At 36.4% G+C, this 23,460-nt stretch overlaps 1 protein-coding gene across 1 annotated transcript in view; it reads left to right on the forward strand.

Annotated features, from left to right (window-relative positions):
- LOC109254640 (contactin-6) overlaps positions 1 to 23,460 on the forward strand; it is a 282,077-nt gene that overhangs the window by 69,747 nt on the left and 188,870 nt on the right. Inside the window, 1 exon segment of the mRNA XM_053897189.1 lies at positions 10,486 to 10,581. Coding sequence (XP_053753164.1) covers positions 10,486 to 10,581 — 96 coding nt within the window.

A 23,460-nucleotide genomic window follows, 5' to 3' on the forward strand; every position in this document is an offset into this window, starting at 1 on the left:
TATTTCTCTGAAAGCTATATGTAAGTAATTGTGATGAGAGAGACCCAGGTAAGCTAAGAGCTTGTCCTCAGTCTCTTTCTTCATATCCAGCTTTTGTCCCAGCTGCTGGCATTGCTGATCAAGAGTGACCCCAAACCTACTCCCCAGACTTTTCACTTTATTTGAAAAAAATTGGCTGTTCTAAATTTTCAAACACTATGAAGAATTTTGACTTTGATAAATAATCAAATACTTAGCTCTTTTGTATATTGTTTTAGGAACTATCAAGTTATATATATATATATATATATATATATATATATATATATATATATATATATATATATATGGCCCAGGTTAAATTTCATCTCAAATTTTATTGGAAAAACAGTACTTTTAATATACTTATCCATTTAAGTTATTCAGAATTCTTTAATTATACCATAACAATTAATAATCAACAGTATAAAGTAAAAAGGAAAAATGTTATTTTCTCCATTATGTATTTAAAAAAATGAGTAAAGCTACCTCCTAAGACTTTCAGTTAATAGCAGACCTGAGTCTAAAACCCAGAGTGTCTATTTAAATTGCAAACTTCCTTGGGAGGGGAAATGCTTGATCTCTAGAGTCCTTTGATTTTAAGAATTTGATATCCCAGGAAGATACAGATTGAGGTCTTAGCATAAATCAGAATAATCAAAGTGCAACTTAAAACATTTATATGAAGCTCAAAAGTGCTTCTTTTTTTCTATCGCTTGTATTACCCAACTCTTAGCACAGGAAACATAGAGAATCAAATTAAGAGTGTCAAAAGTTATGTATCCCATGGCCAACTTTTTTCTCCTTTCCTTATTCCTTCCTCATAGACACTGCCATGTAGTTAGCATTGAACCTGGGCTTTGGAGAAGGGCACACTTGGGTACAAATCACATCGCTGTCCTTTAGGGAGTTGGCTTACCCCTGGAAAATTTCCTGCCTTCCTCAGCATGTTTCTTCACCTTTATTAACAGAGATAACTACTACTTATAGAGTGAGTTGTACATATTACTATTCACATTCACATTACTATAGATGTAGAAGAATGCGGAGTGCTTAACACAGTGCTCAATCAGTGATAGTTAGTGATCATAGTAGAAGTAGAGGTAAGAGTTGTGTTAATAGTAACAGTTGAAGTAGCAGCAATGACCAATATTCATGACGGGTAGATTGCATTTATATCTCTAAGAGTAGCTCTTAAAACTCAGTCTACTGGGAAATTTGCTGTCTTTGAACCCTGGGCTTTGGCTGGCTACTTCTTAGTGCTTCTTGTTGCTCAGAGTCAAAATCCAATGTTAAAAGGATAAAAGGGGGGCATCTGGGCAGCTCAGTCATTTGAATGTCTGACTTTTGGTTTTGGCTCAGGTCATGATCTCAAGATTTGTGGGATCAAGTCCTGCATCAGGCTCTTTGCTGATAGCATAGAGACTGCTTGGGATTCTCTCTCTCTCCCCCTCCCTCTGCCCCTCCCCAACTCTCTGTCTGTCTCTCAAAATAATTAAATAAACTTAAAAAAATAAAATGGAAAAGAGGCCATCCTCCACCCCCATTATCCTCAGTGAATAACTGGGTTATTATGACCACAGATAAACCCCAAACTTAAACAAAGAAATAATTATGGGTGCCAGAAACAGATGGGAAGAAGTGTGGCAATGCAGATAAAATTACCCAAAATTGTGCTTCAAAATTTCATTTCAAAATTTTGGCTACAGAATCAGTCTCCTATCCATAAATCAAGGCTTCTCAACTTCAATGCTATTGACCTGATAATTAATCACATTTTGAACCAAATAATCCTTTGCTGTATGGGACAGTCCTGTGCATTGTAGAATATTTGGCAGCATCCCTGACGTCCACGCACTAGATGCCAATAACATCCTCCCCAGCTAAGTCACAACAATCAAAAAATGTCTCCAGGCTCAAAAAGTTCCTGGGGAACAAAAGCACTCCCAGCTGAAACAATTCCTGTATACTCTTGATTTAAGAATTCTCCTAATTCCAAGTAAGTACCAGTTACACTCTGCCTTTCCATGTAGGCTTAGCCTCTGATTTCACACCATTCAAACCTACTGTGTCTTCAGACCTGAGAGCTCCTGTCCTTTCCTACTGAACCATCTCTTCACAGTGGTTGACAGCTGCTTTAGGGATATGTCCCATCAAAGATATTCTGCTTGTGCCCTCTTGAAAGAATAACTACATGCAATTCATACTGCTCTCTTTCCCACCTTTGCACCTACTTCCTCAGAGGTGCTTTAAAAATAGTATTTTTCATTGTTCTAAACCCTAGTTTACTCTTTCGTCAGTTTCTGAGGGTCTCCAAAAACAGCAGGATTTTGTTGGCTTCTGCAGATACTATACTGGTGATACATTCTTGAAAAAGCAAAATGGGCTTTTAACTGAAAACAGTGTATCAGGACTTATTTAGTCTTTATAGCAAAAACTCACATTAAGAAACTGAGACTGTAATAGATTAAGTTTCCAACATTGCACTGTAATTAAATGGCCATTCCAGATTGTTCTGCCTGGCTCAGTATTCTGTGCCCACTGCAGTGTACCCTTATAATAGCATTCAGGAATTCCTATGAAAAGTGGGGACAGCCAGCAGTAACCATATTTGTGTGTGTGTGTGTGTGTGTGTGTGTGTGTGTGTGTGTGACAACCTAAGCCTACTTTTAAAATGATAATCATCTCACTAAAACCCTGAATCAACTATGTCCCAGAGGACCATAGAGAATAGTCAGATTTTTTTGGTAAGCAACTCATACACTTCAGAGTGAAGGCAAGTTTCTATCTACTGACCTGTCATGAAGCAAGCTGTCTCTTTTTTAAAATGATTTAGAGGCAGCTGGCCTCCAGTCTGCTAGTCTGTTCATGTCTAACTTGGCTATTCATCATCAGAGTCAGGAATCTCTGCCCATTTCACATAGGTATGTATTTTTCTACTGGAAGATCTTTCTCCAGAAGTGAATGGGTTCAGGCCAAGGTCTCATCTTGCGAAACAGAGACAGAACTCAGTACTATTTATATCACAGTCGAACTGACTCTGTGTCATTGCTCATTTAACCTACTTGTCTTCCTATCTAAAGATGTTCTTTCCCTTCTGGCCTTCCTGCTAGCTGTGACATCACTCCAGGCAAACCTTAAGGAGAGGACATTTTTGAGGATTACTATATTTGATTCATCCTAGAAAAGTTTAACATCCTTGCTATTGGTATAGGCAGTGGTTATACACATTATCTTTTTTCTTCATTGCAGTACAAGTTAATCAGTCCAGTTCTGCTTATTACTGACTCATCTCTGGCTTCTTCTTTTGGAATTCTAGCCCTTTTGCTGAATGCTCTTATTTCATCTGGAAGTTTGCATAGACTTTAGTGTGAATGCTCCAGTAAAAATAGCTGTCTTCATTAACCTTTCTAACATGTGCCCAATATTGTGCTAACTGGTTTACATGAATGATTTCATTTAATTTTCAGAAAACTGTAAAGGGAAATAGATATTATTATCCCTATTTTAGAGAGAGGAAACTAATGAGGAAAAGCTAAACAGCTTTTGAATTTCACATAGCTAGTATGTGGCACACTTGGGGCTTGGAGCCCAGATTTGTCCAATCCCCAGACCCAAGGGTGTTCCATTTATTACACTGTCTTTCAGTGAGTTTCTGTTGGTATTGTATTTTATTACTCGACAAGTAATATATTGTCATCTTCATTTTATTTTTTGTTTATAAAATGAATGCCTTTGTAGAATCTTCAAAGATAAAAGTTGGATTAAAAACAAAAGTCACAGGAAGTGCTCCTTTCCTAATATTTTGTGTGTGTGTGTGTGTGTGTGTGTGTGTGTGTGTGTGTGTCAAAGGCACCTACAATAATGGACTATACCAGTATTCCACTAAGTTATGCTGCTATTTGCTCTCTAACACCAGAAAAGTCACATTACTTATCTAGATTTCAGTTTATTTGTATAGCTGATGGGGTTGAATTTATGAGTTCTTAATTCCTTTCCTTCTTTGATATTCTCTGATTTTTCTGATGCATACAGTATTTTTGCCTCACAAGGGGCTTGTAAAATACACTGGAGACAGCACCAGTAATAGGAAATTCTGTATCCACTGCTACTTAACTTTGTGCTTATTCAAATATCTCCATAGTGTTTCTCTCCAGAGATTCCAAGCACTTACTTAATTTAATATAGCCCTTTATAAAATGGGTCTTCTCTGCAAATCTCCGCTTGAGGCATTTTTCTGGTACCCACACAATACATTCACTTTCACAAAGGCTTTATTTTTTCCCCTACGATTTTCCTGTTCATTTAGCTACAGCCAGAGGTAAAGCTAACAAATGTGTACATCTCTTCAGAGGAACCCAATTTACTAAATGTATTTTAATGGGTATGGGAGCCTGTAGAATACCCTCTGAGAAACAATGAGAAGAATTACTTCTTTAAATACAAAACAATGTAGTATATGTTTTCAGGTTGAATCTTTATATATATATATATATATATATATATATATATATATACACACATATAATATACATATATACATATAATATACATATATATAATATATACATATACATATATAATGTATGTATATATAATCTTTATATATATTTATATTATATATTTTATGTATATAAACATACACACCCACATGCACAGTAGAGTGGACTCTGCTCCAGTTTGAAATTATTTAGCTGCCTCTCATGGACTTTCCAGGTTTCTCATCATAAATGTAACCCTATATATTGAATGATGGTAATGACAACCACTGAATCCTTTTCCCATTTTTCCTTTTCTTTTTAAATTCCAGATTACAATTATGGAAGGAAGTATAATTAGTAACTATCTGTATGGATTTGGGGTCCACAGTAATCTTATACAACCTCAGTCATCCATTCAACAACTGTTACATGTCTCCTACTGCTCACTTCTAAATCCCTGTGCCTAAATCAGCAAGGACACATAGGAGAAACTCAAACAAAATTAAATTAAGATACCAAGCACTGTGCTATAGGTAAGCAAAGTACTGAGCAAAACTAACAAGGGCCCAATCTTTACAGAGCTTACAGACCAGTAATTTTACCCTTAGGCATGTGCATGCATGTGTGTGTGCGCGCGCGCACACACACACACACACACACACACACACCTGTGATTGGAGCACTAAAATATACCCATCTTTAAAAGCTTATAATATGGAAAGCTCACTTCATTTAGCGAATACAATGAAACTACTTTGATGAATTGACCTTCTAAAATCTGAATAATTGACCATTAATTAAATGCAGTGGAGAAAAGGCATTTGTAACACAGGCAAAAATAAACAACAAAGAAACTAGGTGGGGGGAAACACAGGTAGTTCAAGGCCAAAAGAAAGGCAGTAGAAGGTAGTAATGGGAAGAACAGCAGATGAAGCAATAGGGAGAGGCAGGGATCAAGTCATATAGGACTTTGTAGTCCTTGTGCAAATTATTAAGCATTTCTCCTTTGGTCCAAAAATAATCTAGTCACTGAGTGGTATCTAGCTGGATGAGGGAGGTAGGATAGGGGAGAGAAACAACAAAAATGTGATCAAATTTCTATATTGAAAATACTACATTGGCTGCTCAATGGTGACTGTATGGAAAGAATGAAAGTTAAAAAGGCAATCATTGTAATCAAGGCAAAAGAAAAAAGTCAGTGATTTGATGTAGGGATCTGGCTATAGCAATAGAATCATTTGAAAAGATTGGGGGCTCAATCTAAGGGCTAAAAATTGGACTTTGCATTGTATTATACAGAGAGGTGAGAGGAAGATGTTAAGGAAGACTCCCAGGTGTCTGGTGGAGCAATCGGTTCAATGGTGGTGCCATTTTCTGCAGAAGGAAGATAACCAGATGTTGAGTTTGAACATGAGTTCCTTATTCCATATAAGTTTATTATTCTATAGAAGTGTGGACTATAAAAATGAATACCCATGGAGCCAAAAATATAAGGCTGAGTTGGAGCCTTGGTGAACTTGGAAATCATCATGTCATGGGTATGAATAAAATAAAATAGGCATAGAGGAACAAAGAGGTACCATGACCAAACATGACCCAACTGGATTCAATCTGGTTAGTTGAAGAGAGTGGCTAATAGAGAATATTTAGCAGGCAAAAGTGATGAAGAAATAGCCACCACAAAGATCTGAAGCAAGCTAGAGGGTGTTGTATCACAAAAGGCAAGGAGAACAGTCTAAGACCATTATTGGTCAAGTAAATGAAGAGTTAAAGGAAATTGTAACCTTAATTGAACTATATCTGTTTATTTAACAAACAAGGAATAAAGTTGTATTTTGCAAATGGCATTTATGAAAATAGAAACAATGTGTATAGAAATCAATTTATATAGATGTTTAGCTTGGATGAAAGTTAAAATGTTTATAATTTATTGGGGAATAAAATATACTACACATAGTCTCAAATTATCATCACACAGATTATTTCTGCATTACAAAGAAAGAGACTTCCCTACTGGCAAGATATTCACATTCCATTCTAACCACGTGATCAAAATTAGTATCACTCTTCAAGGGGCCAAATGAAATAGTATGCTTCCTCATACAGTAAGATATATAGAACATCCTCTATGTCATATTCTTGCTCAGAATGTTTAACCTGAATCTAATCTTGTGGAAACCGCCATAGAATTCAGGTTGAGAAACTTCCGTCATGGCACACACCTTTCAAAACTCTTGATGTGATAAAAGTAGAAAACATAGAAGAACTGTTCCAAATTAATAGAAACTAAAGAAATTGTATCAAAAATTCAATTTTGATATGATCCTGAAAAACATGATCAGGTATAAAAAAATACATATTTTTGGCCAGTTGGGTATAGTTAATATAGACTAAAATGAAATGCTGTATATGTGTCAGTTTTCTCAATTGTGATAATGCTCTTATGATTATTGCAGGATAATAGTCCTTTATTAAAAAATAAATGCTGAGGTATTTAGAGATGAAAGGTGATATTCTGCAACTTACTGTTACAGCGGTAAATTGTATTTTTACCTTCTTCCTGCACACTTAATTTCCCTATTTCAAAGATTTTGTCTAGCATCCACCATCTGAAGAGCTTTCGTTAATAGTTCTTTTAGTGCAAATCTGCTGACAATATACTCTGAATTTTTGTTTGTCTAAGGATAATTTGTATTTATTCTTCATTTATGAAAGATATTTTCACTGAGTATAGAATTGTGGGTAAACACATTTTTCTTACAGCCCTTTGTTTGTTTGTTGTTATTTGAGAGAGAGAGAGCATGAGTAGGGGAAAAGGGCACAGGGAGAGAGAGAGAGAATCTTAAACAGTCTTTACACGCAGCCCAGAGCCCAGCTCAATCCCACAACTCTGGGATCATGACCTGAACAGAAATCAAGAGTGGGATGGACACTCAACCAACTGAGCCACCCAGACACCCCTCTTTCAGCCTTTTGAAGATATCCTCCATTTTCCTCTAATCTACATGATTTCTGAGGGAAAGTCTGCAATTTTTGTACTTGTTTTTCTGTGTATATGTGTCATTTCTATGTTTGTTTTTAAGATTTTCTGTTTGTCTTGATATTTTCTGTTTGAATATGACTCACTTAAATATTTTTAATCCTGATCATTATTCTTATTTCCCTGGTCTCACTTTCTTCTTGTGAAATTCTAATTACATACGAGTTAGACAGTTTGATACTGTCTAACAGCTCTTGGAGGCTCTTGTGCTTTCTTCACACATATTCTTTATGATTTAGGTTAGGGGTTGCTATTAACTTACCTTCAGTTTCACCTATTCTTTCCTTGAATGTGTCAAGTCTGCTGATGAGACTGTTGAAGGCTTTCTTTATCACTGTTTTTCATTTCTAACATATCCAGTTAATTTTTTCCATGTCTATATAAGTTATCCTGCTGATGTTGCATATGATCTGTGTTTTCCATTAGAGCCTTAATGTATTAATCATAGTTATTTTAAATTGTCCATTTGGTCACTCCAGTACCTGTGTCATATCCAATTCCGGTTCTGTTGATGGTTTTATTCCTTGGTAGTGTTATTTTTATCTTGTCTTCCCATATGCTTTAAAACTTTTTGCTGAAAGCTGAACATCTTAGACTAAATAGTTTCTGTCCCTGGGATTGGGGGTGCTTTTACCTCTGGTAAGCCTCCAGTGTAGGAGTTTGAGTCTGTCTGGCCAAGAGAGGTACTGGGTTTAGATTTGCTTTAATTATCCTCAGTTGACCACTGGTTTTGACTTCTTTGGGGATAACTGTGTTTCGGATGAGGATTGATTTGCCAGAGGTTTTTTTTCGGTGTCTATTCCACTCTCCTCTTTGGGGTTCTCCTCTTTGAACTGCACCTCAGACAGAGTCTTTACACATGTTTTTGAAAGTCCCCAAGTTGTATCCCACTATTAGATGTCACTTGCCTCTCTTCCGCCTCAAGGTAAGTGGGAGGGACATTCTTGTTCTGACTAAGCTTCAGTTTTAGGCAAACACTATGTTCCTGGGTTTCAGGATATGGCTGTGTCAGTCTTCTTGCCCTCTTCCCAGCTATAACTCTGGGAAAGATGTATTTGATTTGTTATGTTTACATTTCCGGTCTCCAGCTACAATGTGTTTTCACCACTTCCCTTCCAGAAGGCACTTCTCCCTGCAGTTTGAAGCTTTCCTTCCATAGATGGGGGCAAAGGATATGAATGGGGTTTTGGGCCTTTTTGCAGTGGCTGCTCTTCCCTCCCCTTGTCTTTACAATAAGGATTATACTACAACAATTTTTTGTGAGCTTCTGCTAAGGTCCAATGAAGGAGCCCGCGACTGAGTGCAAAGTTCCCTTTTATCTCTGGCACCAAGAGTTTCTGTGGCGAGTGCTTGAAAGTGAGGGTGAATTTTTATTTTATCTGCAGCCACCAGGCCCATGCTCATACTTACCAATTTGTTACGAAGGAAGGAAAAATGCTAGCTTACCATCACTCCTTTAGGCATGGTGTTCTTCATATCTGGAGCTAGTTTGTATTCTTGTGATCTCAGCTCTTATTGGTTCAAGCAAAGTTGGTTCAAAAAAGTGTTGGCATATTATTTTCAGCTTTGTGCATCCTTGGCAAAAATTGTTGGTTCCCTGCAACTGCCTTTCAAATGATTTAGGGAAAAAAAAGTAGGACACAGCATGCAAAGAAAAGAAAGGGGGAGTAAGAGACAATAACTAGTGAATCTAGGAGAAGTAAATATGGATATTCATAATACTTATCTTCCCATTTCTCTGTGTTGACACATAGATAGTGGTTAGTTACCTTACCTGTAATTAAGACATAATCTGTTGACTGATAGGATCATGGTATTTTTATTAGTCTCAACCAAAATGGGTGAGTCATTTTCTGTCATCCTAGTTGGATATTGTCACCTAAGGTACTCCTGCAGCTAATTCTAGTTTAAAAATAGACATTTACTAAGTATTTTACTTACTTCTGTCTCAGCATAGGTTTTTAATAGAGTTGAAATGGTTTTGCATAGATTTATCACTTACTGAGGGAGTCAGGTAACTGAAAAGAACATTAGATTTGGAATTAGAAAAGTAGGCTTAAGTACAAGTTTATTCATTTAATAAATATTTGTGGATATCTAACAATGTTCTGTTGAGTGTTTTGAAGGCTTGGAAGAGAACAGTCGCTCTGCTGCCAATAGTTGTTTGAACTTGCAAAAGTTACATCTTAACCTTGGTCTCCATCTCTATGAAGTATGGATGACAATACTTACCTCTCTTGTGAGGGTTAGATTCCCCAGTATATGCTAAAGCATTTTGAGAATCATAAACAAATTACCCCAAAGCATGTTATTATAATTCTGTTCTAGTTGCTTATTTTTCTCCACTTGTTAGCATTATTCTTTTGACTCTTTCCTCTACATTTCTATAATGTCCTTGGCCTTTCTTTCTTACTTTATTTTATTATGACTGCTTACAATGTTATAGCCATTTACAACTTCATGTTAATCAAAACCATGAATTTCAGCCAAGGCAACAATCCCTGCCTAGTCTGTGACCTTTTTCCCTTTGATCCCAGCATCTGAAAGCTTTTTATACATTCTAATTCTCTTCCATTTTAATAGCTTTGTGAAGCAGTCCTATTTTCTTTGACTGATAAGATCATTGAAGGTGACCTGATTTTCTCCAGAGATGCACAATGAATAAAACACATTGCTGCACATAGTTGCTTACCCATACCCCCACAAAGCGGAGGAAAACTTGGGAGTTGCTATCTCTATATGGAGGTCATATTAGGAGGAACTTACTTCTCACATTGTTAATGAAATGTGCATCATCAAATCATGAGAGCTACTTTAGTTATTAGTCCAAATCTTTCTGGTTTCTTTTTTTTTTTTAGATTTTTATCTTGTTTTCCATGAAAGAAATTGAATAACAACAGTTTTTAGAGCAAGAAATATAGAATTTATTTTTGTTTATTTTTTTAGGTGCTCTGACAATACAAACATCTAAACTTCTGGGCAATATCTTGTGGAGACACAAAGTTATATATACTTCTCAGCATTATGTGTATAGGTGTGTCTGTAAGTACTATGTTTATGTAGTTTTGAGTTTTCAAGGTGACTTATTTCCAGCTAAGTGTGTGTCTTGCACACAAGGTACTTACCCTTGTGATTTGTTTTTGCCATGTTAATGATTCATGGCTTAAACAGCCAGGTTATTCATGAGTGTGGAAAATTGATATTTGAGAGCATTTTATTCTGCTCAGTTGGACTTATTCTTTATAAAGAATCCAAATAGTAATAACATTTACAAAAGACTACTGAATATTCAGCATGTACCTATTGCACACCCCGTAGCAAAACACTTTTTCTGTCCACTATCAGCCTTTGCCTCTGTCAACCCCACTGACATCACACCTGTCACCACAGCAGTCACCCAAGCACATCTTTTCCTTCTGTTTCTCAAAGATTTATATTTCCAAAGCATTGTATATTGAATGATTTCAAGACTTTTTGATATTCATTGATTAATATCACTTTAATTATTTCCAGCCACTCTTCTAAGCCTTTTGTTTAGGAATGGTAGACAAAACTACTCAATGTTTTATCCAAGTATCCCAGAGAGACAAATAACACTGGTTTAGCATTCCTATGCATCAACTTATAATGATTATATTTTCCTTATCAGCGTTGGAGTGTGAAGATAAGCATCTTCCTTCTCCAGTTTTCAGGCAGGTACTCCAGTTAACAGACCTTCCATATAGTTTGTTTTCTCAGTCCTAGAAACATGTGCTTCAGGGCACACTGCTCTCTGAAGTCATTGTAGAACTATAGTTACTCAGTAGTTCATTTCCAGCAAGTCCTGTTGATGCTTTTTTTTTTTTTTAATTCAAAATTGTGTCATCGTCCTGAGCAAGGATCAAATATGTAATTACAAAAAGTATTCTCTTAGTTTAAAGCATATAATTAATTTGTATTCTGTGTTAAAATGAAGATAAGTACTCACCCATCTCCTTTTGCCATTTTCTCTACCTTTTTTTGTTTTGTTTTTGTTTTTAACCTCAAAAGTGTAACTCTTATACAAAGTATGCATATATTTATATCATTTATCACACATTTCATATGGGCAAAGGAACAGAAAATTGATGAAACATGCCTGAATGCTTGTGGCTTAAAATTATATTTCAGTTCCAGCTATAAAAGTGTAATCCAATTGAAATGTTTATCATGCATCTGTGAATATTTTTTCTTGCATATGTAATGGTATTGCATGGACAATTTAATTTCTTTCTTTAAAAGTAATCCTAGAAAAATTCACTCTATAGCTTTTGCAAAAGATACAACTAAAGATCAGCTCTATAGGAGTCCAAGTTAAACACATACAATGTATTATCTCAAATAATTATTTCATTTTTATTTTATCATTCACTTAACTTACTGAAAAACACTGGTGCAATTTTCACAGGCATGGTCTTTTTTTGCTCCTTCTTGTGTGGGTTAGAGTTGTGAATTTTAAAAAGGACAAGATGAAATATTCTATATACATAGGCACAGAATTTAAAAGGCAACATACAATGTTTCTAAATTAATATTGAAATTTACAGTTCTCAGAGAAATAGAATCATTCTAATACTGAGATGATCATTGAAAAAAGTTAATGTAGTGAAGAAAAATCAAACTAGAGAAGGTAAAGAAAGTGAGTCTAAAGATACAAGGTGGCAAATTCTATTAAAAGACAGTTCCATTTATTCAAAGAGAAACCATGGCTTAATACCTATTATTAGTCAATTAGTAATTTTAAGTGCATTTAAAATATTAATGAAAATACATTTAAAAAGAAGTAGGTTGATCAAATGGTGGCATAAGCAGGTTCTTGACCAAGGCCATATCTTTTCCTTCAACATTAGTTAAGTACCAAAATGTCTCACTAGGGCCAGTATTCTACTGATCACATAGTATACAACTGGATTTCATATATTTATAATCCTCAGTGTCCCTTATTTTCTAGGCATTGTAGACACATTTTCATATAAATTTTCCTTTTCTAATAAGTAAGAGTACCTCTTGGAATCAAAACCCCAATTCTGTTTTGGCAACCTATAAATAGAGCTGATATCTTGGGGTATCTGAGTGGCTCAGTCGGTGAGTGTTGGGACTCTTGATTTCAGTTCAGATCATGATTCCGGGGACTAGGATTCAAGTCTCATGTCAGGCTTCCCACTGATCATGGGGCCTGCTTGAGATTCCCTCTTTCTCTCTGTCTCTCTCTCTCTCTCTCTCTCTCTCTCTCTCTCTCCTGCTCACTTGCTCTCTCCCTAAAATAAAATTTAAAAAACATGTTTTAAATGAATCTATAAAAAAAAAGAAAACTGATATCTGAATCACTATATTGATTTTTCTGTTGCTACAGGATAATAGTACCGTGAATTTGGTGGCTTAAAACAACATGCACTTATTATGTCACAGTTTTTGTGGGTCACTATTCTGGGCACTGCTCATCTGGGTTCTGTGCTTCAAGATCTCATATGAAAGTGGTACTCAAGGTACCAACCATGACTGGGCTTTTATCTGCAGACTCAACTGGGAAAGGATCTGCTTTCGAACCCTTAAGGTTGTTGGCAGACTCAGTCCCTTGAGTTTTGCTGGATTGAGGACCTCATCTCTTAATAGGTTGTGGCCCAGAGGCTGCCCTCAGTTAGTTCCCACACAGATGCTTACTTTGTTAAAGTATGCAAGTTAATTACCCAATAGGGACACTCTTCTAGCAAGATGGAAGTTACAGTCTTATGTAACTCATCATGGATAGGATACTCCATCCCCTCTGCTTTTTTCTCTTGATTAGAAGTAGGTCACTGGGCTCATACACACTGAATGGCAGGGAACTAGAAAGGGGTGTGAATATGGAGGAAAGGTCACTGGGGATCACACTGTACTTGTTCTATTCCACAATCGGCAGTTGGACAATTTTGCCAAGTGATTATTATAGAAGTACAATAGAAGAAATAGCATGTGTCACTGAAATCTAGGTGACCTGGAAATTTCAGAGAAGATAATGCTCTGACAGTAGGTGGGAAAGTTTCATAATTATTTACTGTGGCGGGTACCAAAAATTCTAATAATGTTTCATTGAGAAGAATGTGCTTTGAGTTTAGTAATATTACAAAGATACTTTCCTTTAATCTAATGGTGGATGTTTGTCCATGAAGCCGGGTGTTTATTTTTTTGTTAATGTCATATCTGAAGGACACAAACTCATGTAATAATAATAATAATAACAGTAACAACAATAATAATAATAAGCCCAAATTTGGAACTAGTTATACTACAGTACCATAATATACTGGTTTTACTGGAATATAAGGATAACTTTCCTAATGAACATTTGAAAATAAGTAATAGTTATTTCAGTGGTCCTAAGATATGATTCAAACAGATAACTGCACACTACATGTGAGTTACATAGCCTAGGAATTAAGTATCTATGTGGACATCAAGTTTATGGAATGATGTAGAACATTTTCAATCTTGGTATTTTTCACTTGAAGTTCAAGTTAGGAAATAATATGAGACTGTCAAATTCATAGTATTATATAAGAATATGTTGTTTGTGTTTATAGAATTAGGAACAACTAGTGCTTTTTTAGCAATACATTAATATACTTATTATGTAAATTAGAGCAATTAAATAGCTTTACTAGGAATGGTTAAAAGTTGTATGTACACTTGAAATTTCTTCATGGCGTTACAAGGAGTTAGACAGTAAAGAATCATTCCTAAAATCTGTGGAGTAATCATTGCTTGTTAAATCTTGATCTAATAAGGAACTTCACATGGTTCACTAGTTGATAGAACCAGTCCTGTGGGATACAGGGACCTCAAAATCCCTTCTGCTCAAAATTGTTGCGTTTAAGAAGCTTATCCATGATTTCTTGTTTAATTTTATATTTATTTGCTGTAGTTTTTACACTTAGAGACTCTTCTTTTCCACAATGAAAATCATTTGTTTAAAAAGAATGTTTTTTATAACATGTGAAGAGAAAAAGAACAAAAAAATACAAATCACTTACTTTGGTATCAAGAAGAGCTTTGATTGCATAAACAATCTGAAAGGAAGTCAGGAACCCCTAGGGGTTCTCAATGCATTTTGATAACCACTGCATTGGAATAAAACCACAAAAGTATAAAATTCTCAGCCTATGTTTTGTATTGTTAAAGGCCAGTTAAAATGCTAATATATCCAATCCTGGCTTATAGCCAGCTTCTGTAAACAGAGTTCATGATAGAAATGAGTTAGTGCATGTAAAGCACTTACAACAGACACAATAAATATAATCTGTTAGAAAAGCTATATATAGCATAGTAATTAAAAGCACAGACTGAAGACTGCATTGATTCAAATCCTTGCTCTGCTGCTCTATAAACTTGAATTACTTATCTCTGTATCTCACTGTTCTTATTTGAAACATTAAAATATTAATAATGACATCTCATGAAGTTTTATGAGGATTATATAAATTAAGAAAATAGTGACTTGCATAGATTAGGAGCTATGTCCTATTTTTTATCCTTACTGGTTTTTTTTTTAGTTCTTAGAGATGTAATATTATCAATAAATTTTAGGCCTTTGTCATTTTCATTCATTTAACAAATATTAATTGATTAATCTACCAGCTTCAAAGCACTGTCCCAAATAATATGAGGAATATAAAAGGGAGTAAGATGATTTTCGTGATGGAAGTGTTTATTGTTTAATATAGAAGATAGATACATATATATATGTTAGTATATTGTAGAAAATGAAAGAGATGACAAGATACCAAATTTGCCAAAATAAAAAGGAGTTTTTTCTGTGTATTTGTGGAAGAAATCATTTTGAGCCACATCCAGATGGGTGTCAGAATTGAGCCAGAAAGATGGTTGATGTTACTGAAGGCTTACCTATAATTTCAAAAGAGATTTGCAAATCTATGTTTATATGTGAAAATGTTTCATACCTTCAGACCTTCTTGTGAATACAAACCCAGTTTTTACAGATGGTTTCACAAATTCCACCTACTCTACCAGAATTACTCAGGAAGGAAAATGACCTTCATTTTGATCATTTTGGGAAACTTTCACAAAGACATCTTTAACTTAGGATGACCAAAATATTGAGTCTTATGGCATGACCAGCAAAATAAAATCCAAATGCAAGTCATGTAGCCACTCTACTCTGCTTTACACTTAGGTGTTTTTCTTTTTTTAATATTTCCTGTGAGTTAGGGCTCTTTCATCTTTCATTTAGAGCATGAAATGCTAAATTGGTGCCTCTTAACTCCTAATTTAGCTTCCTGAGTGGAAAAGACAACCTGAACGTGGCTGCAGCAAGCAGCACTGCGCAGTCTCGCTGGCCGTAGACCTTTTATAGCGTGGAGCTGCTTTAGCAATGGCTAAATGTCTGCCACACTCAGTAGCTTTTCTGAAGCCATTCAATCTAGTCTTCTTTTGTAAATAAAGGAGAGGGGAAAAGAGGTGTATGATAAACTGCCCCTTTCAGTATGATTTCTCCAGCCTACCCTGTTCAAATACACATATAAAAGAAATCTTGTCATAGACAAAGGTCTGTTTCATGTTGCCTAAGAGAAAAAGAAGTTGAAGAGTGAAACCAATCAAGGGAGATGAAGAGGCAAGGCCAGTGTGTCCTCATAAATGCCCGAGTGGGAGGTTCACCTATTTTATACACATAGAATGACTTGCAAAAGGCTTTGTTGTTTTTACAATTCTTAGACTTCCCCATTGATCAATTTCCATGGTGGATTTCCCCCCTAAGTAAACACCTTCCATAGGGAGCTATGCAAGCTCCAAAAGCTGCCTGATGTCTAATCAAGTACTTTTTTTGGTAGCTGACATCAGTTCTTTCCATACATACAGTTTTTTTTTCTTTTTCTTTCCTACCTTTTCAGACTTTGCTTTACATTTCTTTGAGTTGTGGAAGCCAATGGAGATGAAATAATTAAAGTTGGTGGTTGTTGTACAAAAATCCTTCATATACACAATTTTCATTTGGATCTTTTATAGAAAATATAGTATGTTTATATACACAGTTATAGGCCATGGTGTCAGGCTACAATGGCTGCATTTCCCCATATTAAGTCCTCATGTTATTCCCCAAGTGTAGCTCAATACTTTCTCTCCTGTAGCCCAGCAGGTGCCTGGTTTTACCTTTGGTCCTGTAGTTTTCATGGAGACAGCAGTAGAGAAGGTGGAATGGTCTGGAGATTGACAGTAGGGATACAGTATTGCCCATACTCAGGATTGGTTGCATTATTTGTGAGGCCAAGGTAGAAATGAAAATGCAGGGTTCCTTGTTCACAAGTTATTATGTGGGATCCTTATAAGCATGGGGCCCTGTGCAGCTGTTATACCACTCCCTGACCACCTGGTTAACAAAGATCCCATGTATGGCTGTTCTTTGGAACACAAAGTCTTCACGGTTGGGGAAGGTAGCCTATCTCTGACTCCCTGAGCTCCCTATGGTGATTCTTACCTCAGTTCTCCCAGCAGTTTCCCAAATAAGAGCCCCGCACTGTATCACTCCCTTGAGTGGACAACTCTTACCTCTGTTGGATCCCACTCCCACCAACCTTGCTTCCTCTTCTTCTTCATCTTCCTCTACAAGAGCTCATTTATCCACCATCAGTCTATTCCCCACACCACACACACACACACACACACACACACACACACATCCTAATAATGACCCAATAAGCCAAAGTGAATAATCAAAGAACCATCAATATCAACTGAAAAATAGTACCCCCCACCTCAAGGATAGAAAAGAGGCAGTCTTCATGAACTCAGTGGCTGGTACATACTCTCAGAACTGGAGGGCAATATTTGCATCTATTCATCTTTATCTTTTTCTTTTTCCCTAGAAGAGACTGAAAGAATTCTTATAAGATACCACTTTTTATAAACTACCTCCCCCAAAATGAGATTTTATGTAAAAAATATTGATGATCGTTAAATTACTGCTTATGGGATTAGCAAGAATTTTATCCCTTTGGAATCTACAGGAAGTGATAATTTAATAACATTTTAAAAGTTTACATTTGCTAACATTCGAAAAAATTTAAGGTGCACCTGGGTGGCTCAGTCAGTTGAGCGTCTGACTTCAGCTCAGGTCATGATCTCATGGTCTGTGAATTCGAGACCCACGTTGGGCTCTGTGCTGACAGCTCAGAGCCTGGACCTTGCTTTGGATTCTGTGTCTCCCTCTCTCTCTTCCCCTCCCCACTCATGCTCTGTCTCTCTCTCTCTGTCAAAAATAAATAAACATTAAAATTTAAAAAAATAAAATAAAAAATGTGAAAGATTACTAGATCTACAGAATTAGCCACCCAATGTACATTCACTTTTTTTTATGGTCTCTGAGGACTGGATTTTGGTTAAAAAACAAAAACAAATCAATTGCGTTTTTTTTTTTAATTCTTTTTTTAACATTTATTTATTTTTGAGACAGAGTGAGACAGAGCATGAATGGGGGAGGGTCAGAGAGAGAGGGAGACACAGAATCCGAAACAGGCTCCAGGCTCTGAGCAGTCAGCACAGAGCCTGACGTGGGGCTTGAACTCACGGACCGCGAGATCACGACCTGAGCCGAAGTCGGACGCTTAACCGACTGAGCCACCCAGGCGCCCCTCAATTGCGGTTTTTAAAATGCTTTCTATTTCAATGAATCTAAAAATGAAAACTGAGAAATGACTATTCCTTGTAATACTGAAAATTAACTTTTCTTATAACCAAGATAAATAACAGTCACAAATACAGTTAAAATTCACAATTTAAATTTAGGAGAAAGGAATGTTTAGTTATCTCCTAGAGAACAATAGGCTTCTTCCTAAGCCTCTGTAGAAATTATTATGTGAAATTATTACCAGTGCTTTTCTATTAGGAAGCTCAATTCAATTTTATCTTTTATGGGCTCAATTCCCTGGTGTTTAGGTATAAGGTAGTTTTTGTTTTTGTTTTCTGTGCACATGTGTGATTGCATATCTGTCTAAAATAGGCTTGAGTTACTTCACTCAACTGATACCACAAATCTGGCAGGACCTTCACCTTTAGCATGCAGATCTCCATCTTTAATGTGGGAAGAGGCTGAAAAAGCCATTCACTGAAAAAACCAAGACTCAGCATGGGTTGACTGTCATCTAGCTTGGTGTAGCTAGAATTTATTATGCTACCTTATGATTTCACAACAGCCTTGTGGCCCGAGTTTATGATTTTTCACGTCATAAGAAACAAAATGTACCTGAATCGCTGTCTCCTATGAACACTTTCTCCACCTCCCCTAACACACACACTCACACAACCTCGTTTCTAAACACCCTTCACAGCTGCTATCACTGTCTACCTTATTTTGTATAACAAATGTAGAGGCATCATCACATTTGCTAACCTGTAAGTCCTTTGGTTTCATCCAGTTTATTTCTGTATCCCTGAAAGTACCTACCACACTGACTTGCACATTCTGGGCACACTTAGCAAGTATCTGTTTAATGAATAGACATATAAAATAATCTAATTAACAATTTTTGGCTGTTAGGGCCAGGAAATTCAGATTATCTACACCTGAACTGATGATACATTGTCTTCCCCATGTTAATTCCAATCATTTAGCTGTGAATTCCCACATTTAGTACTGACTACAATGAGAATTCCTTGATGGCTACATTTGAACTCAATGGGAAAGAATTCTGTGATCGAATACTAATATCTACCAAGCCAATAGAATAAAGAGAAGGCCACTACCTTTGTTGTAAATTAAAACCCAAGATGTGTTCTACCCCTCATTCTACTGATAAATTAGGCTTGAGTGTTAACATATTCTGTTATATGTCACACAGTCAGTGGCAAAATTATGATACAAACTCAGACCTTCAAACTCTTGACTATATTATGTCTCTTCTCACAGTATGCTGACTCTATGTCTCTTCCACTGAGACTATCTTACTTTTTCCATCATAGGTACTTTTATCCTTGAAGGATTACAAACAGCCTCTAAGAACACACATAGATGAATTGTTTGTTAGGTTATGGATCATTAAATAAAAAGTTTAAAATGCTAATATAGTACTGAGAATATGGGGAAAATCAATGCATATTTTTGAATATTATTTCTTTAATGTCACTCTTCTTCTGGTTGCTATATTTGGAAAGTCACCTTCCTCTTGGGGCCTCTAGTTTCTCATGATCTCTATGGTTTGCTTTACAAATATGTGATTTTCCAATGTAGTTTCATCTCTTACATAAAATACAACAAGCATATAGTTAGTGCTGTATTTGCTCAACTTTAGTTATATATGAAGGAATCAACCCTGCAAACCTCAGATTTAAATCATTATTCAGTCTTCCCACCACACTCGTTTTGAAAAGTCAAAGTATAATTAATATTCAATAAAATACAATGATCTTGAGTGTTCAGTTCATTGAGTTTTAATAATTGTACTCACCATCAAACCACTGCTTAAAACAAGACACAAAACATTTGTATTGGCCCAGGGAATTTCTCATGTCTTTTTTCAATTAAAAAAAAAATGGAATGCCTCAAAAACCTGTGTCATCCTTATGTAAGCTCTATGATAATTTTGTCTGTGTCAGGCCAATTTTACTTCATTCTATCAAAGTGGGCACTACCCCCTGCATTTCTTATTACCTCCCCTATTCCCTCAGTTCCAGCAGAAACTATTAGAAAATTTCAAATTTTCTAATTTTCATTAGAAAATTAGAAAAGAAAATTTCATCAGAAATACTCTTAAGCCAGTTTAAGATGAACAAACTCTTGGTGATGATATGCCCCGATTCGAGAGACCCCCCGAAAACAAACCACCAGAGTCCAGAGTCAAAGCCAAGCGGCAAGGGTCGTTTATTGCAGGTTCGAACCCGGTCCTCCGCGCACTCGTTGCCGGTGATGCTAAGAGGCCCCAAGCAAGGATCTTACAGCTTCTTTTATAGACAGGCACAAACAAGTTAGGGATTTTTTTGAGGTTACAGAGCTGTTATTGGTTGACATTTAAATTTGAACGCTCAGCAGAACTTGATTGGTTCCCGCCTTTATTTCAAACCATTCAGCAGAACTTGATTGGTTCCCGCCTTTATGTCAGACTACAACCGGGCACGCCCTGGCTGGTTTTGGGAACGGGGGGGGGATCTTTTCTTTGCAGTTGTGAGTACACCTGGTAATTTTTCTCTTAGCCTCTCAGTGAATATAACCCCCCAGACTGTTTAAAGGTAGAAATCTCTGTTTTATAAGATGTCTTTATAACATTATTGATATTTTAGAAGGAGAAGACAGGGAATCTCTGGGAGGAATCGTCGTACCCAAACAGAGCATCATAGAGTTGTAGTTGTTACGTTTCTGTCTGATTCTCAGCTCTGTGGAGTTAGAAATTAGGTTTTCTTAGCACAGAGTTGATCAGGTATTTATGAATAAACACTTGCTGAGAAAATATATAAGATACTTATATGTAAATCATAAAATAATCATTTATATTAATATATCAATATATTAATAATAGATTATAATAGATTGTTCTAGTTTTTATTTTGTAGAATATTTACATCCATTATCCAAGGTACTCCATTCTAGTCTTTCTCCACTTGTATTTCATTAACACCTTCCTGACAACACAAAGGAGCCCTCTGAGTGTTCCACCCATAATGTTTTAATACCCTATATACTGTATACCTGTACCTACCCTCTGCACTCCCACATCCAATTTTTACTTCTTTGGAGTTGATATTGATACCGTTGAGAATGTATGCCCTATTCCTTTTTCTTTCTACCTGGGACTGTAAATTATTGTATTAATCATGGCTTCTTCTTTTCTGTATGTCTGATACTTTACCGTCTTGAGCGTTTCTGACTCTGGTGAGCCTGCCCCTCCCAAGGCTAACCAATTCCTACAGATATTAAAGGACTCACCTTTGAGTGGGCTTTCATGTGCAGACTAGCCAATCCAGTCCCCATAACTCCAACCACCTCCTTTACTGGGCTCTTAAACTTTGGTCATATTCTCCTGCCCTAATCACTCCAGGGCCAGGTCCCAAACAATTAGGGACAGTCCCTATACCCCAGAGACTGATGAAATTATTCAAACTAGTCTCCCCTAAGCCTTCTTGATGTTTTGCCTCTTCCTTCACTCTTGCGCCCCGATTAACCTTGGTGCTCCCCTGTATGGCCTTGCATGATGTGGCATGTCCTCTCTTCTTGGGAACTGTAATAAGCAGTCTTTTCACCGGCAGCCATTTCCCAATCAGTTGTCCTCCCTATATCTAAATAATAACAAAAAACCACATTTTAAAACAATTATGTATCAGGAAATTGGCTGGCCAGCATGAAATATGGATAGTCTTGAGAGATATTTGTTAGAGTGATTGTCAAAGCCTTGTAAATTCTCCCTGTCCCTTACAAAGTACCATCCCTTACAACATTCTCTATATTGGTGGGGAGTAATGTCTGATCTTAGCAATCAGACTCTTGAGTTCAAACCTTAACTTTGCTACTTCTCACTTGTGTGATCTTGAACCTCATGGGTTAGCTATGAGTATTAAACAATATGTGTAATGCCCTGCCAAGGTTAGGAATTCCCAAGACCACCTTCACTTCTGATACTAACTGCAAGTTCTTAAAATCCTCAAGATCACCTTCAAACTTGATAATTCCCTTGAGGGATGCAGAGAACTCCACAAAGCTATCATACTGACTGTTATGGCTTGTTACAATGAAATGATACAGATTCAAAGAGAGAGGCGCTTAGAGCAGAGTCCAGGCAAGTCCCATGCACAGGGCTTCCAGCTGTACTCTCCTAGTACATGCGCAGATAGTGCTTACTTCTCCCAGGAAAGCTGCATGGCAATACACAGGGAAACTCACTTGAGTCTTGATGTTGTTTTTTTTTGTTTTTGAGGCTGCTTTTCGTCCTTAATCATGCAGATTTGGTTGATTGTTCTTGTGGCTTACCTTAGGCTCAAGCCATTCCAGAGGTCAGTCTGATACCACAAAGCCTACCCTTCCCCTTACCTTTCACACACTCCACCACAAATCATCTTGTTACGGTAGACTATGTAGTGTAGCCCCAACCACCCACCGTAAATCACATTGTTGGCGTTGACAATGTGGAGTGGCCCAATGCCCCAGGAAAACAGATGCTCTTTTCACATACATTATTATGACTTCCCAAGAGTTAAGGATTACATTTTAGAGCAAAAAGCAAACATTCTTTTGGGCAAGTTTAATTTTTTACTAAGCACTTAAACTAGTTGCCACACCCATTAAATCTCTAATCAGCATTAGTATTGTTATTGTCTTAGTTGTCAGGGTAAAATCTCCCCTGCCTGAAGAGTACTATAAAAACACTGCCACATGCTTGCTCTTTCTGCTTTTCTTTTCTGGATTTTATGTAGAGGACACTTTTATGTTGTTAATGCGCTTTTTATTTATTTATGGTAACATTTACCTGGTTAAGACTTCTAGCCTTTGGTTAGACCCACCTTAGTTCTGTCTTCTTAAGAGTTTACCCCTTAAATAACCCTGGGTATTCCCAGATCTTTTCAGGTACATTTATAGACAACTCCTGGGGCTATTTTGATAGATAGTAGGTCTTCATTCATTATATTTTGGATCTTACTATTCTCACCTATAGTGTAATCTTATTTCTACACTGTTAGTGTAATCTTGTTCTACATTTCTACACATCCCTATAACTTCTATATTCTACATAAGAACCTATACCCATTATTTCAGCAGCCAAAGAAGTTTGTTTTGTTTTGTTTTAAGCAGGCAGCATTAAAGGCTTGCACAAAACTCAGCGGCAAGTAATTCCTTTTTTCCCATCCTGGAAAGGTGCTGTCTTTGTCATAAAACAAAAAGACACATAAAAGGTTACCTTCTTATTGCCCCATCTCATTATTGTTGATGCA

This window comes from Panthera pardus, unplaced genomic scaffold (genome assembly GCF_024362965.1).
Source record: "Panthera pardus isolate Hobbes unplaced genomic scaffold, ASM2436296v1 HiC_scaffold_8, whole genome shotgun sequence".
Classification (NCBI taxonomy): Eukaryota; Metazoa; Chordata; class Mammalia; order Carnivora; family Felidae; genus Panthera; species Panthera pardus.